This window comes from Microcaecilia unicolor, chromosome 4 (assembly GCF_901765095.1).
Source record: "Microcaecilia unicolor chromosome 4, aMicUni1.1, whole genome shotgun sequence".
Taxonomy (NCBI): domain Eukaryota; kingdom Metazoa; phylum Chordata; class Amphibia; order Gymnophiona; family Siphonopidae; genus Microcaecilia; species Microcaecilia unicolor.
Genome location: NC_044034.1, coordinates 271,824,006 through 271,841,713, shown reverse-complemented (window position 1 = coordinate 271,841,713; position 17,708 = coordinate 271,824,006). Strand labels below are relative to the sequence as shown.

General features: G+C 43.1%; 1 protein-coding gene across 1 annotated transcript in view; it reads right to left on the bottom strand.

Annotated features, from left to right (window-relative positions):
* COL4A1 (collagen type IV alpha 1 chain) overlaps window positions 1–17,708 on the bottom strand; it is a 363,110-nt gene that overhangs the window by 74,771 nt on the left and 270,631 nt on the right. The window contains exons 34-36 of the mRNA XM_030201564.1: window positions 13,015–13,167; window positions 7,722–7,820; window positions 3,167–3,256 (exon numbers count right to left, since the gene is read on the bottom strand). Of these exons, the coding sequence (XP_030057424.1) occupies window positions 3,167–3,256; window positions 7,722–7,820; window positions 13,015–13,167 (342 nt within the window). The remainder of the gene's footprint in view (window positions 1–3,166; window positions 3,257–7,721; window positions 7,821–13,014; window positions 13,168–17,708) is intronic.

Genomic DNA, 17,708 nt, shown 5'->3' with positions numbered 1-17,708 from the left:
TATTGCTGAGGTGATTTGTAGAGGTTGGGACATTGATTTTGAGGATGTAGGCCAGCGATTTTTATAGTTGTCTGGGGGGTATTGATGAGGTGATTTGTGGAGATACGATGTTGATTGGGATTGAGCATGCTGGTTGGTTGGTTGGTTGTCTTGATGAGTTTGATGAGGTAGATTTGTTAGGAGTGGGACACAGGTTTCTTATGTGATTAGCTATAGAATCTATTGAAGAGGTAGGTTTTCATTTCTTTTCTGAATTGGAGATAGTTCATTTCCAAACAGTATTTTGAAAATAAGGGTACTCAATTTGAATAGTAATCTTGCTTTGATTGGCAACCAGTGCAGTGTTTTGAGTACTAGAGTTGCTCTTTCATATTTCGACTTCTTGAATATCAGTCTTGCTGCTGTGTTTTGGACTGTATGTAGTGATTTTAGTGTGGTTTCTTTGCACCCTACTTACGCTGCGTTGCAGTAGTCTAATTGTGATAGTATTGTCAATCGTACCATTATCCAGAAAGACTGTCTGGGAAAATAGTCTCTTATCCTTCTCAGTTTCCATAGTGTTTTGAAGCATTTTGATTTTAGTGCTGATATTTGACTGTCTAGTGATAGTTGCTTGTTGAGAATAATTCCTAGTATTTTTAGTTGTGTTTCCATTTGGTATGTCTGATGGTCTACTGTGAAGTTTTGGTAAGATGTTGGATTGTGTGGGCTAGATAAAACTAGAAATTGAGTTTGAGTTTGAAAGTTGTTGCCAGGCTCTCCACAAGGTCCAAGCCTTTTTAATTTTCTCCATTATTTCTGTGATACTGTTGTGAAAGGTTTTGTAGATGGTGATGTCATCTGCATATATGAATGGGTGGAAACCCATTGATTCCAGTTTTTTCCCTAGTGGCACCATCATTACGTTCAACAGTATTGGTGAGATTGGAGAGCCCTGTGGTACTCCGAACTCTGAGATCCATGATGTTGATATCTGATTAGACATTTTTACAATGTAGGATCTGGTCCTTAGGAAGCCACTGAACCATGCTGCTACTGCTCTGCTAATACCCAAGTTGTTGAGCAGGGTCATTAGTGTTGTGTGATCTACTAGGTCGAATGCACTTGACATGTCGAATTGTAATAGTAGTATGTTTTGTCCTTGGCATATTAACCTTCTGAACTTCATTATCAGGGAGGTTATGGCCGTCTCAGTGCTGTGGTCTGAAACCTTCCTAAACTTCTGATATGATGGTTCAGTCCTTAAATACTGTGGCACGTTATTCCACAGAAAGAAGCATTCTACACTGAAAATAGAACTGTGAATGGAATCCAGAACCATATGACAAAAAGATGGTATTGACAGCAAATTTTGCATTGAGGAACACAACACACAAGGTAATGAGTATGGTATAAGGAAACAAGACAGTGAAAATGGAAAGACACATTGGTTAATTTTGGATTAATATTTTGAATGTTATCCTATAACATTTGTCTCCTCATACTGCTCTTTTCTGTTGTTATGTTTATCCTATAAGAGGCTAGAAGCTAGTGCTTTTCTTTCAAGAAAGGAGTGACATGATCTCATTTCCTTGGCCTAAAATCAATTTTACTAATGTGTTTTGAAGAAGCTGAAGACATCAGAGATCAACCAAATGGATCCCTTTAAGTACTCAAGACAAGCAAACAGGACAAATAAAGGATTAGGTAGTTTCATTTATTATGGGAATGATTAAAACAGGGTTGTCCAACCTCAGACCTCGAGGGCCGCAATCCGGTTGGATTTTCAGGATTTTCCCCAATGAATATGCATGAGATCTATTTGCATGGATGGCCTCCATTGTATGCAAATAGATCTCATACATATTCACTGGGGAAATCCCGAAAACCCGACCTGGCAAGGGCCGAGGTTGGACACTCCTGGATTAAAACATGGGTACTGAACTGGTGAGTAAGGGGTCATGATTAATGACAAAACCCTAAACTAAGAGTAATCTGAATCTATCACAGTAGCACTGTTGCATTATCTGTGTTTTTAATGTTTCCTTTCTTCAATACAATGAATATGGTACCAAAATGTTAATTCTTTAAGTGGCTGACTTTTGATTTACTGTTCCACCTATAAAACAAATCTCCTTTAACTTTAGCTTCTCCTAATAAGACAATCACATTTAATAATATCTCTCTCTCTCAGTTGAATCCACTCTAAAAATTTTAATAGGTTCTACATTATCTTTGGAACCTCGGGTCAATATTTTAAGAAAAAAAAAAGCTTTTTGGAAACTTAAAAATTTTCTCAGAATTAGAAAATATCTTCTTTTGGAGCACTTCAAAAAAGTAGTGCAAGCCTGTGTAATAGTTTGGTTAGATTATTGTAATGCAATCTATGTGAGTTGTTCTGAAAAAATTAACCTCCCTGTTTACTAAGCCGAACTGGCAGCTATTGGTGCGCTAATGCCAGCTGTGTCGCAATGCTGCATGGCAGCCGCTAGTGTGGCTTAGTAAACAGGGGGAAGAAATAATTACAGGTTATGCAAAATGTTTAAGGGCCCTGTTTACTAAGGTGTGTTAGGGTTTTTAGAACGCCTACACTTAGCACGCGTGCTAAACATGGAGACGCCTATAGGGATATTGTAGGCACATACATGGTTAACATGCGTTGAAAACATTAATGCGCCTATAATGCTGCTTAGTAAACAGACTAATTTGCAATGCACGAAAATGGGAACCAGTGACTCCCCTTTTGAAATCTTTGACTGATTGCCAATACAGGCCCATTCATTGTTCAAACTATATTCCCTGGTATTCTGAATTATTCATGGCATGGCGCTGTCTTGTTTACTGCTATTAGTCCATTCCTTTCCTTCCATAAGAATGCAACATAATGTAAATCAACTGATCATCCATTTTCCATCCTCAATGAAAATAAAATATAAGTCGTTTTATTCCTTCCTGTTTTTATACCAAGCAGCAAAGAACTTGAGTTTTAGATAGAAAACAGCTAAAAACATATTTGTTCAAATGAGTTTTGGATGTCTATCCTTTGTTTTTAATTATTCTCATAATTTTAACTTTGGTTAACAAGTGTGTTACCCAGGAATTACCTGGTTCCTTCTTATTGTAAACTGCATCGAGCCACTTGTCTAGAATTTGTGGTACACAACCTATTTGTATTGTATAGTATTACCTGGCAAACCCATTTCACCCATTGATCCTTTTGGCCCTGGAAATCCTGGCAATCCTGGAGATCCTGGAGAACCCAGGTCACCTTTGGGTCCTAAAAATATCAAACAATATTACAAATAATCAGATTAGAACAACACCCGACATTTGCATTACATCAACGTACTAAACACCCTGATCAGTTCAATTTGAAACTATCTGAATATATATAAAATACACCGTCTCACTGACTTAATTCAAGCTAACTGCTTCTTTTGTACCAAACGAAAGACAAAATATTAAGGGGAGGGAGGGATTTTGAAAATTATATGCCCCAGTGTGGGCTTTGGCAAATTTTCAAAATGAAAGTACTTCTGCTTTGAATATTATGCCAGGGAATTTATGCATTTACATGTATATCCATTCTTCAGTGTACACAAATTTTCTGGGTTTTTATGTGCATATGACCAAATGTATAAACTTTTTTCCACATGTAAAAAATTTTTTATGCACATAAAAGGGGTTTTATAAATTACCCCACTGGTTATGTGCATAAAAGGATATGTAGTAGGTATGTTCCGAGGTGCAACTTCAGCGGAGCATGGGCAGAATCGTGATTTACGCAAATGGGGTCCTTTTAACAAGCTGTGTTAGACACTAATGTGGCTAACAAAAAAAAAATGGAATACTGCATGATGCACTCAGGCATCCTGCAGTAACTTTGAAATCTATATGTGCTATGCACAAGCTAAAAATGTTTCTAATTTTTTTTGAGAGGGTGTGTCAGAGGCAGAGAGTGGGTGTACATTACCGTATGGATACCACATGAGGCTTTACCGCCTACAAAGTGGCAAGTGGTCATGTGGCAATTTTAAAGCATGGTAATGCGCTAATGGCAACATTCGCACATGGCCGTTAACGCAAAAAGAAATAGAAAAAAGGCATTTTTAGGACTGTGGTAAAAATGGCTTTAGCGAACAGGAAAGACTGACATAAGGAACCCGCAATTTATAAAATACATGCATACATGTGCACTTTATACACTAAGGGCCCTGTTTACAAAGGCACGCTAGCGTCCTTTAGCACAAGCTGTGTAGGCACTAATAGGAATATTGTGGGCATCTACACAGCATGCACTAATTTTTAGCATGCACAAAAAGAGCAGGGCCTTAACATTTATGTCTCCTCCTGTGACACAGAGGTGACTATTGGGCTCATTTTCAAAAGAGAAGGGCGCCCATCTTTCGAAACAAATCGGGAGATGGGCGTCCTTCTCCCAGGGTCGCCCAAATCGGCATAATCGAAAGCCAATTTTGGGCGCCCTCAGCTGCTTTCCGTTGCGGGGATGACCAAAGTTCCCGGGGGCGTGTCGGAAGCATAGCGAAGGTGGGACTGGGGAGTGCTTAACACATGGGCGTCCTCGGCCGATAATGGAAAAAGAAGGGTGTCCCTGACAAACACTTGGGCGACTTTACTTGGTCCTTTTTTTTTTACGACCAAGCCACAAAAATGTGCCCTAAATGGCCAGATGACCACCGGAGGGAATCAGGGATGACCTCCCCCTACTCCCCCAGTGGTCACTAACCCCCTCCCACCCTAAAAAAAAACGTTAAAAATATTTTGTGCCAGCTTCTATGCCAGCCTCAAATATCATACCCAGCTCCATGACAGCAGTATGCAGGTCCCTGGAGCAGTTTTAGTGGGTACTGCAATGCACTTCAGGCAGGCGGACCCAGGCCCACCCATCCCCTCCTGTTAAACTTGTGGTGGTAAACGTGAGCCCTCCAAAACCCACCAGAAACTCACTGTACCCACATCTAGGTGCCCCCTTCATCCCTAAGGGCTATGGTAGTGGTGTACAGTTATGGGGAGTGGGTTTTGTGGGGGAGGGTTGGGGGGCTCAGCACACAAGGTAAGGGAGCTATGCACCTGGGAGCTTTTTCTGAATTCCACTGCAGTGCCCCCTAGGGTGTCCGGTTGGTGTCCTGGCATGTCAGGGGGACCAGTGCACTACGAATGCTGGCACCTCCCACGACCAAAGGGCATGGATTTGGTCGTTTCTGAGATGGGTGTCCTCGGTTTCCATTATCGCCGAAAATCGGGGATGACCATCTCTAGGGACAACCATCTCTAAGGTCGACCTAAATGTGGAGATTTGGGTGTCCCTGACTGTATTATTGAAACAAAAGATGGATGCCCCGCCCCTTCGCGGGATGTCCTGCGAGGACGCCCTCAGGAAAACTTGGACACCCCATTCAATTATGCCCCTCCACGGGGCCCTCCAGTAAGATTTTGCACGTTCCGTCCATTAGGTACATAAACTAGTGCAGTGAAAGTGCACAGGGTAGACATTTACTGTTCCATGCACTAGCTGTCATTGCCAGCCACTTTTCAGCACTATCCTGGTCATGCCCATGCACAGCCCATTCCCACTTTAAACATCTAGGGCTAAATTCTATATTTGTGACTGAAAAAATCAGCACTGATAGAAAATGAACCTATGAGTATTCAATAAACCATGCCTTAGGGGTATGTTTACTAAGGTGATTTGGTGTTTTTAACGCGCCTGTAAAGTTAAGGCGCATTAAATGCAAACAAGCCTATACATTTCTATGGGCATGTTAGCGTTTAACGCGCATACATCATTTATATGCATTAAAAACGCTAACGCACCCATAGTGCCGCTTAGTAAACCTAGCCCTTAGGTGCGGTCTATAGACTTCAAGACTTCACGTAGTGCCGTCCATGTGACTAAAATTTAGGCGCAGCTATTTACACCAATCAAAAGCTGGTGTAAATGCCCGCACCTAACTTTAGGCACGTAATGGGTTATTCTATAACACGGCAAATAAATTTTAGGAATGTCCACGACTCGCCCATGCTCCTTCTATGGCCATGCCCCCTTTTGAGATCTGTGTGGTAGAATTTACATGGACTACTTTATAGAATACGCTTAGCGAGTAGTGTGTATAAATTCTAATTAGTGCCAATTAGTGCTGATAATTGCTTGTTAACATCCAATAATTGGCACTGATTACCTTGCTTACCAATTGAGTTGCACACGCAAATCAGAATACACCCAGATTTGTGCATGAAACTTTAGTCGCCCTACATAGAATTTGGGGGCTAGTGCAGTGGTTTTCAACTCAGTTCTTGGGGCACACCCAGACTGTCAGGGTTTTCAGGATATCCCCATTGAATTTAATGATACAATTAACTACTTCGAGATCTCTGTTAATCCAATCCAGACACAACCCAATATCTAATATTCAATCACGTGACTGCTAGTCATTTAAATGTTATACTCTAATCACTTTATTGATATATTATATATACTTTCAAATATAACAAGTATCAGATGTTAATGTATCTATTATTCAAATTCATTCATCCATCCTTTCACTCCACATATTCCTTATTTAATACTCTTCGATCTATATAGTGCCAATGTTAGAACAGGGTACTTGACTCTATTCATCCATCCTTTCACTCCTGTTACAGCCCACTGGAAGTCCGCAGGGCAAGATTTGATGAACTGTTTGAAATAGTTTTGCTTGAAGGAATTTTCTGAAGAATTTCTCTGAGGACATTTTGCACACTGGATATGGGATGTAACATCTAAAGACATGTTTATGAGGCTTTATGAACTCTGGAGTCACCAGAGAATTTGAGTTTTTACCAAAGTCAATATTCATGTGTATACATATAGAGCTCATCATTGGGTTCTATTTTGTAAGAGTCAAGTAACCTGTTCTAACCTTGGCACTATGTAGATCGAAGAGTATTAAATAAGGAATATGTGGAGTGAAAGGATGGATGAATGAATTTGAATAATAGATACATTAACATCTGATACTTGTTAAATTTGAAAGTATATATAATATATCAATAAAGTGATTAGAGTATTACATTTAAATGACTAGCAGTCACGTGATTGAATATTAGACATTGAATTTAATGGGGATATCCTGAAAACCCTGACTGGCTGGGTGCGATCCGAAGACTGGGTCAAAAATCTCTGATCAAGTGGAAGTATTTTACAGCTTTGGTTGTTTTATCATATGTTAGATGTTAGCGCAGGTTCACGCTAACACTCAACATGTGGTAAAACCCAAGTTAGTAGCTTTGTAAAAGGGCCCCATGTGTCTTTAACAAAATAAGCTACAAATAGGTGTCCCTGTCCCCTCAACCTAGACCAGGGTTGCCCAACCTCGGTCCTCAATCCAGTTGGCTTTTCAGGATTTCCCCAATGAATATGCTTGAGATCTGTTTGCATGAACCGCCTCCACTGTATGCAAATAAGTCTCATTTATATTCATTTGGAAAAACTTGAAAACCTGACCTGTTGAGGGCCAAGGTTGGACACCCCTGACCTAGATGGCCTGTTATGTTTTAGATATGTCTTTTAGAACCTGTTAGCAGATTTGTGTTGGCTCTGTTCTGAAGCATAATTGTTTAATGTTCTGCTTTTGATTATTCACCAATAAAAACTGTTTATTTATACATAATAAATAAAAAATTTCCAATGCCCATGTAAAGCGCTTTTAAAAGAGAAGCTGAGTCATTTTAGGTTTTAATACCTTCACGGCCTGGCAATCCTTTTTCACCATCGCTTCCTGGCATTCCAGGACTACCAGGTTGTCCTTGAAATCCTTTTTCACCAATTAATCCGACGTCACCTGGTTATACGGAAAAGCAGAACTCAGATGACTCAGCTGATGCAATCAAGTATTATCTTGAAAAATGCAAATGTACGCATAAAACCTATATAACTGACAATGCTTGGTTGTTAAAGGAGAAAAAATTCCAAATGCATATAGGCAGTCCAAAAAGCAAAGCAGTGAAGAAAACAGCATGTAGGAGCTGTCCATTGACTATTCCTGATAAAACAGAATAAGAACTTCAAAATACCGTTGATAGCTGGAAGCGCACCATCAATTCTCCAATGCTCAGGTGGCATGGGAGGCTTGGGTGGAGGATATCATCAGCTGCTAAAGCCAAGGTATTAATGTTAACATGGTGGTGGTGGTGGGGCGTAATGCACGGACCCACCCAGAAATGGAGTTCTAGTGATGCTACTGTTTGTGCAGGTGTTATCTTTTTGGCCTAGAGCACTGGGCTGCAAATGCGAGGCCTAAAGCTCCCAGGGATCCTCTTAAGGGAGCCATGAAATAACCAAGGAAACTTCCCCATGAACAAGAGTCATATATTTCAGACTCCCCCTCTGACTCACATTCCCAATACCTGAGTAGGCGAAAGCAAACCCCAGTCACTCCTGCCCTGTCAAGATTCTGGGTTCAAAATGACACCAGTTGACAGCTAGCGGTAGCTTTGCAGAACTACCACTAGAGGTCAAACTGCCAAATAAAGGTGCAGTACTTGAGGTATTCGAATGTGTGTGACACCTTAAGAAGTGAGTTTTCAGTCACTAGGGGGAACTTTAACTAAGATGCACAGGTGCCTACGCGTGCCCCGGGTGGTATTCCTAATTTTTATATGCATTCGATACGCGCGGCAGAAAATATTTTTTATTTTCTACTGTGTGGCGCTAACTGGGCGGTAATCAGCAGTGTATGCACTAAAGATTATCACCCGGTTAACGCGTGAGACCTTACCGCTAAGTCCATTTTTGGCCAAAAAATAAATACTTTAAAAATGCCTAATCAGACTGCTGCCTCTGAAATATATTATGATATATATATTATTATTATTGATTATGAAATCTATTATGCCTTTCCAGGGTGAAATCCATTCTATCATTCAAACATTAGCTAGAAAAAGAGACTTGAAAGATCTCTCATTTTCTAGTTCTTACTATTCAACCCTTTTCTGCTCTTAGGGGGAGGGGCCTTTTACTAAGGTGCGCTAGCATTTTTAGCTCATGCTAAAAATCAGCTGAAACTACATGCTGAGATGTTCACAGGAATATAATGGGCGTCCCAGCGCCAGCTGATTTGTAGTGCGAGCTAAAAACTCTAGCGCACCTTAGTAAAAGACCCCCTTAGGGTTAAAATGAAAACCTCCATTTGGCCTTTGACATTTTTATGAAAAAATTACACAAGATAGGGGTTACTGAGGAACTGTGGAAAATACCTAATCTTCAGTGAAAATTACAGATCATATTTAGATGTAAAGGCAATGCAGTGGTGTAGCTACGTGGGGCCTGGGGGGGCCTGGGCCCCCGTAGATTCAGCCCTGGCCCCCTGCTGATGACCTTCTTGAACCCCCCCTCCCGCCGCCACTAACCCTCCCCCGCCGCATGCCCCACCGCCGCATGATATACCTTGTTTGCTGGCGGGGGTCCCCAAACCCCGCCAGCCGAAGAGTCTTCAGCGCCGGAGTTAGTAGACTCCGGCGCCTTCATTCAACGAAGTTCGTGTGAAGATCAGCTGGTTTTGATGCCTTGGCATCAAAACTAGCTGATCTTCACATGAACTTCGTTGAATGAAGGCGCCAGAGTCTACTAACTCCGGCGCTGAAGAAGACTCTTCAGCTGGCGGGGTTTGGGGACCCCCGCCAGCAAACAAGGTACATCATGCGTGGCGTGGCGGGTGGCGATGGCAGGGGTGGGTTGGTGGCAGGAGGGGGGCAGTTCAAGAGGGTCGTCGGCAGTAGCGAGCGAGCTAGCGGGGGAGGGGGAGGCGGCTAAACAGTGCCCCCCCACCTCGGGCTCTGGCCCCCCCTCCCGACGAGGTCTGGCTATGCCCCTGAGGCAATGTAAAATAAAATATTAACAATTGGGTGGATATTCAACTGTGGTTATCCAGATAATGGCAGCTACGGCGGAGCACAGGTATTCCACCTAATTATACCGAGCGCTGCGATATTCAAAAAGACTGTCCTAAATTTACCCACTTAGCTATACAGATAGTGGACTGAACATCGCTGCTTTCAAAACAGCAGCAGTGCTAACTGCTCTATATACAGTGGGGGAAATAAGTATTTGATCCCTTGCTGATTTTGTAAGTTTGCCCACTGACAAAGACATGAGCAGCCCATAATTGAAGGGTAGGTTATTGGTAACAGTGAGAGATAGCACATCACAAATTAAATCCGGAAAATCACATTGTGGAAAGTATATGAATTTATTTGCATTCTGCAGAGGGAAATAAGTATTTGATCCCCCACCAACCAGTAAGAGATCTGGCCCCTACAGACCAGGTAGATGCTCCAAATCAACTCGTTACCTGCATGACAGACAGCTGTCGGCAATGGTCACCTGTATGAAAGACACCTGTCCACAGACTCAGTGAATCAGTCAGACTCTAACCTCTACAAAATGGCCAAGAGCAAGGAGCTGTCTAAGGATGTCAGGGACAAGATCATACACCTGCACAAGGCTGGAATGGGCTACAAAACCATCAGTAAGACGCTGGGCGAGAAGGAGACAACTGTTGGTGCCATAGTAAGAAAATGGAAGAAGTACAAAATGACTGTCAATCGACAAAGATCTGGGGCTCCACGCAAAATCTCACCTCGTGGGGTATCCTTGATCATGAGGAAGGTTAGAAATCAGCCTACAACTACAAGGGGGGAACTTGTCAATGATCTCAAGGCAGCTGGGACCACTGTCACCACGAAAACCATTGGTAACACATTACGACATAACGGATTGCAATCCTGCAGTGCCCGCAAGGTCCCCCTGCTCCGGAAGGCACATGTGACGGCCCGTCTGAAGTTTGCCAGTGAACACCTGGATGATGCCGAGAGTGATTGGGAGAAGGTGCTGTGGTCAGATGAGACAAAAATTGAGCTCTTTGGCATGAACTCAACTCGCCGTGTTTGGAGGAAGAGAAATGCTGCCTATGACCCAAAGAACACCGTCCCCACTGTCAAGCATGGAGGTGGAAATGTTATGTTTTGGGCATAGGCGTAGACTAGGGGGGGCGAGGGGGGGCAATGCCCCCCCAAACGACGATGAGGCGCCGCCGCGCCATTAGTTTAAAAAAAAAAAAACACATGCACGCACGCGCTCCTCTCCATCCGCTTGGCTTTCCTGCTCTCTCGGTCTGCGTCCCGCCTTCCTCTGACGTCAGAGTAAGGCGGGACGCAGACAGAGAGGGCAGGGAAGCCAAGCGGAGTAGCGGACGGAGAGGAGCGTGTCCGTCTACCCCTCTCTCTTCCTCCCTCAGCCGCAGGCAGCAGTCTTTTCCAGCGTTCCTGGCAGCGGTAGCGATGTACACGCTGCCTTTGGCTCTGCCCCGAAGCCTTCTCTTCAAGTTCCTGTTCCCGCATAGGTGGGAACAGGAACTTGAAGAGAAGGCTTCCGGGGCAGACCGAAGGCAGCGTGTACATCGCTACCGCTGCCAGGAACGCTGGAAAAGACTGCTGCCTGCGGCTGAGGGAGGAAGAGAGAGGGGTAAACGGAGTCACCATCTTGGACCTCGCGGGGGGGGGGAGCAGAGGGAAGATGAATGGGACTGGGAGGGGTGGGAAGCAGAGGGAAGGAGCAGGAGATGGATGGGACTGGGTGGGGTGGGGTGGGAAGCACAGGGAAGGAGCAAGAGATGGATGGGACTGGGAGGGGTGGGGAGCAGAAGGAAGGAGCAGGAGATGGATGGGACTGGGAGGGGTGGGAAGGAGCAGGAGATGGATGGGACTGGGAGGGGTGGGGTGGGAAGCAGAGGGAAGGAGCAAGAGATGGATGGGACTGCGAGGGGTGGGGAGCAGAGGGAAGCCTACTGGAAAGAAGACACTGAATAAAACAGAAGACACTGGGACCAAAGCGAATAGAAAAACTAAATGATCAGACAACAAAGGTAGATAAAAGTATTTTATTCATAATTTATTAATTGAAATGTGTCAGCTTTTTGAAATGTGCATCTGTGATATTTTGCCTGTAAATTCAATTCCTTCCTCCACATTAGCATATTCATTTGCATATGTATATATGCAAATGATATGCTAATATGCTCCGCCCATTCTTTGCCCCCCCAAATGAAACAGTCAAACTACGCCTATGGTTTTGGGGGTGTTTCTCTGCTAAGGGCACAGGACTACTTCATCGCATCAATGGGAGAATGGATGGGGCCATGTACCGTACAATTCTGAGTGACAACCTCCTTCCCTCCGCCAGGGCCTTAAAAATGGGTCGTGGCTGGGTCTTCCAGCACGACAATGACCCAAAACATACAGCCAAGGCAACAAAGGAGTGGCTCAGGAAGAAGCACATTAGGGTCATGGAGTGGCCTAGCCAGTCACCAGACCTTAATCCCATTGAAAACTTATGGAGGGAGCTGAAGCTGCGAGTTGCCAAGCGACAGCCCAGAACTCTTAATGATTTAGAGAAGATCTGCAAAGAGGAGTGGACCAAAATTCCTCCTGACATGTGTGCAAACCTCATCATCAACTACAGAAGACGTCTGACCGCTGTGCTTGCCAACAAGGGTTTTGCCACCAAGTATTAGGTCTTGTTTGCCAGAGGGATTAAATACTTATTTCCCTCTGCAGAATGCAAATAAATTCATATACTTTCCACAATGTGATTTTCCGGATTTAATTTGTGATGTGCTATCTCTCACTGTTACCAATAACCTACCCTTCAATTATGGGCTGCTCATGTCTTTGTCAGTGGGCAAACTTACAAAATCAGCAAGGGATCAAATACTTATTTCCCCCACTGTATATACTCGGTCCTGTCACTTCTATGCATAGTGGTGCAGAATACATGTAAAATATTTATGCTGCAGCTGTCATTGACAAAAAATGCAGACCATGGTGTTTAAATTTCGATCTGTACATGTTTATTTAACGTAATCTACCTTGAACCAGAATTCTAACTAAGCAGAATATAAATGCCAATTCAATTAAAATTCAGTACAGTAATTTTGTCCAGTTTTATACTTAGTTGTTATATATGATAAATGCACTTACCTTTATCGCCTAATTCACCCTTCTGACCTTTCATTTTTCCCATGTCTACATCTGTCATTGATCCTGGTGGACCTGGTAGACCCGCTTCACCTTTGTCTCCTTTGTAGCCAGGAGATCCAGTTCCTCCAGGGAATCCAGGTGAACCTGGATTACCTATTGTACAAGAGCATCATATGTTAACATCAATGCAGGACTCAAGAAATGAACAAATATTTGGAAGCCAGTTAGATATTCCTTCCCCTTCCAATCCCTAGTTCTTTCTCTCTCCCCTTATACTATTTCACTCCCCTCTTTCCTCAATCACTCTATTCCCAGTTCTTTCTCCTCCCCATCTTCTGTTGGGTTAGGTCAGGAAAAGTCACAAAAGGAGGGAGATAGGCAAGCCTTCTGTTGAGTCTGATATGCAGTGAGGAAGGCTGGGGAAGCAGGAAGACCTTCTGGTGGATAAAGGTTCTGGAAAATGGGGTCAAGCAAATACTGAGAAGCTTTCTAAAGGGTTAGACTGGTGGGAAAGGAGTTAGGCAGGTTTTCTGGCAAGTTAGGTCAAGAAGAACCAAAGCAGATAGGTCTTCTGATGGTTTGGGAAGGACGTTTTCACGAAGGGATCAGATGGGAGGGAGACAGTACGCATTCACGCTATCGGGGATAAACAGGACAAGCTCAAGCTTTCAAGTGGGTCAGGTCAAGCCTTCCATGGGGTAGAGACAAAACAGAAAGAAAGGACTTCTGCCTGCTTTATGAGTTACTGTTTCAAGAGTGGCAGGGAGGCAGATGGCACCATGAATGAGAATCAGGTAGGATCCACCAAGGCAGTGGGAGCTGTTTTCTGCTTTGTTGCCAGTTGGAGGGCTTTTGTCTCCATTAGCAACCAGAAGACTGTGCTCCTTGAACCATGTTATTAAAGCATAAGGAATGCTTAGTGTAAATATTCAAGACATAAGTTAATTGTGCTAAATTATTCACATAGGGGCCCTTTTACTAAGCTGAAATGGACTTAGAATATCCTTATGTGGGACTTTCCTGCGCATTAAGCCCATTTTTAGTGTGACCATCAAAAAAAGGGGGTTCCCATTTCTTGAATACATGGCTGTGCGCCAATGTTAGCATTGGCGCATGGCAATTGAAAAAATTACTGCAGGGGTGTATACCACCTCCTATTTAAGAGGTGCTAAGGTCTCCTGCTTATGGATGCATAGTCAGTTAGCAAAGCCTCGTGGTGGAGACGCAGCCCAGAAAGGACTCAGCTCCCCTCCGCTCAATTGGGAAACTCACCTGCAGTGCAGAAAGAGAAGCCGCGGGAGCTCGGAAAACCTTGCCAGGAACAACGGGTGAGAGGTCCGCTTGGCAGGCAACCGCCACTGGAATTGATCATAACCCCGCAGATCCCCCTCGTGGTTTCCCTCCGAGACGTGGGCCAAGGGAACTCTACTCCGAGAGCCTAACCAGGAAAAAGTTGCAGATCAGGGAGAGAGACCGCCGAAACTCGGACGGCCCCCTGACGAGTTGCACGCGAGGAGAGTAGTTGGGCTGCACAGCGGATGACTGATGCTGTTGCGGTCCACCGGAACGGAACCATTCCAGACATGGAGACCCGAGAGGGTGGCAGAAAGCCCGACCGACGAACGAACCAACCGGAGCACAGTCTAATCCCAGAATTCCAGGCCAGCGAAGCCGCAGAGGCCAACCGGCGCATGTGGACCCAACCGGCGGAAGATCGGACCGGAGCACCCATCTAGACCAGCCCAGGAGACGCGACCCAGTGGAACAGCAGACGCTGACCGTGAGCAATACTAAATTTAAATGGTTTGGACGCTAATTACTGAACTTCTGAGTACTTTAGGAAAACGCTGAAAGACTACCGACATATACCTTCTTTCTCTAAAGATTTGAATGCTTTGCATGATAAGTAACATTGTAGCATGCTGAATGTTTTCATTTAAATGATCCCTTCGAATAATTTAAATGCTCTAATGTTTAGTAGTGCTTTGCTTAACTAGCAACGTTGTAGCATGCCGAATGTTCTCATTTAAATGCTCCTTTCATTTAAATGCTCTAATGTTTAGTAGCGCTTTGCTTAACTAGCAACATTGTAGCATACTGAAGGTTCTCATTTAAATGCTCCTTTCATTCATTTAAATGCTCTAATGTTTAGAAGCCCCTTGCTTGACTAGCAACGTTGTAGCATGATAAATGTTAAATGCTACCTTAATTGCTCTAAATGCTCTAAAATGCACTAAATACCATCTACATAACTAACAAGACTAATACTTTCAAACATCAATATCACAGTCTACTAACCGAATCCCTAACCCTTCAGACACACATATCAACACACAAACTAACAGTGATATGAACCCCAGCAAATTATTCTTAATTATCTACTGGCTCTCCCTAACCTACTACTCATTCACAACCCCCAATACAGACAACACGACTCCTACAACACACAAACTACTCACACAAATAATACACAACATGCACATTCAAAAAACTAAACAATGGCAAGGAAAATCTGCCAGTCATAATCACCATCAACAGAAAGAAATGAAAAGACGCAACAAACTTACACACCAAGAAGACAGACAGCTGATAAAAATTAACACTACCTCAAACTCAACTGAACACCACTACCAACAAATACAAATAGGATACATCAATGCCAGATCGGCAGTCAATAAAACCACGATACTAACCGACAGGATCACAACTGATCACCTTGACTTCCTACTTATCAGCGAAACTTGGATCCATGACCCCAAAGATCCAATAATACTAGAGCTCTGCCCCCAGGATACAAAATTACCCATTGGACAAGAGAGGGAAAAAGAGGAGGAGGAATAGCAATAATCTATAAATCTCAATTCACAGTCACAACAACAGCAGAGTCTATTCTTCCCCAACTCGAAATAGCCTCAGTCAGAATCAAACACCCCAACCTACGTGATCACCTAAACCTAATCGTATTTTACAGACCTCCCCGGGCAATTGGAAAGACTCACAAACACACTTTCTGGACTTTATATCAAACACCTGTGTTACCGCCCAGAACCTCCTCATAGCAGGAGACATCAATCTTCTCCTTGAAGACAATAACTCAAGCAATGTACGCGAATGCAAAGACTTCTTACAACTATGGGAACTCCACTGGCCAAACACACAACCCACCCATAACAAAGGACACACACTAGACATCATCACCCACAAATTCTCACCAGAACCAATTATCACACTAATAGACACAAAATAGATAGCCATGCCATGGTCCGACCACCATAGTGCAAACCTCTCCCTCCACTGGAGAACAAAAAGGATACAACAAAAACAAAAACAACAAACATATACTACGAGAGGAAAAATTGACCCACTAACATTCTGGCAACAACTCTATACGGACGAATGGACAATACCTACAGACTCACTCCAATTTCTCCAAGATTGGGATAACAGATGCAGAACAACGCTAGACAATAAAGCACCACTTCAAACCAGAACCTCACATAGAAAAAACTCAATACCATGGTTTAACGAAGAATTGAAAGAACTAAAAACACAAGTCAGAAGATTGGAAAGAGCATGGAGCAAGAAAAAAGACGAAAAAACATACAAAGACTGGAAACAACTACAAAGAAAATACAAATACATGATCAGACAAACTAAAAGGACCTATTACAAAACCAAAATAGGACCAAACTATAAGGATACACACAAACTCTTCTCACTTGTAAACAATCTTCTAGATACTACCAAGGTCACCTCTAACAACGCAGATACTCAATGCAATGCATCAGCAACCAACCTTTACGAACTACTTCAACGAAAAAATCATAAAACTCCGACTCATGATACCCACTAACACAACAGACTACACAAACATCCTTGAATGTCTAGACCCAAAACCCGGAGAATACCCAGCAGATCGATCATGGACGGACTTTGACACAATCTCATCAAAAGAAATATCATATTGGCTAGGAAAATACGCCAAATCACAATGCAAATTAGACACCTGCCCTAACAGTCTAATAAGATCCGCACCCAAACAATTCAAAACAGAACTCACCAACCACATAAATTACAGGCTCCAAAATGGACTCTTTCCCACGGATAAAGGAAACATCCTACTCACTCCGTTACCGAAAGATGATAAAAAAAGCACAATGGACCTAACCAACTACTGACCAGTAGCATCCATTCCACTCATGACCAAACTCATGGAAGGCATAGTGATGAAACAATTGACTGAATACCTAAATAAATACTCAATTCTACACGAGTCCCAATCAGGATTTCGGACGAATCACAGCACCGAAACTGTACTAGTGTCTGCAATGAATGCATTCAAACAAGCAATTGCGACTGGTAACAACATCCTCCTCCTGCAATTCGACGTGTCCAGTGCCTTTGACATGGTTAACCATGATATACTAATACATATACTAGAATATTTCGGAATAGGAGGCACTGTTCTCAAATGGTTCAAAGGATTCCTGACCACAAGATCACACCAAGTAACAACGAACGAGGACAGATCACCACCATGGATACCTGATTGTGGAGTCCCATAGGGATCTCCTCTCTCACCAACACTATTCAACCTAATGATGATACCTCTAGCCAAGCTACTAGCCAATCAAAACCTCAACCCCTACATCTATGTAGATGACGTCACAATTTACATTCCATTCAAACATGAT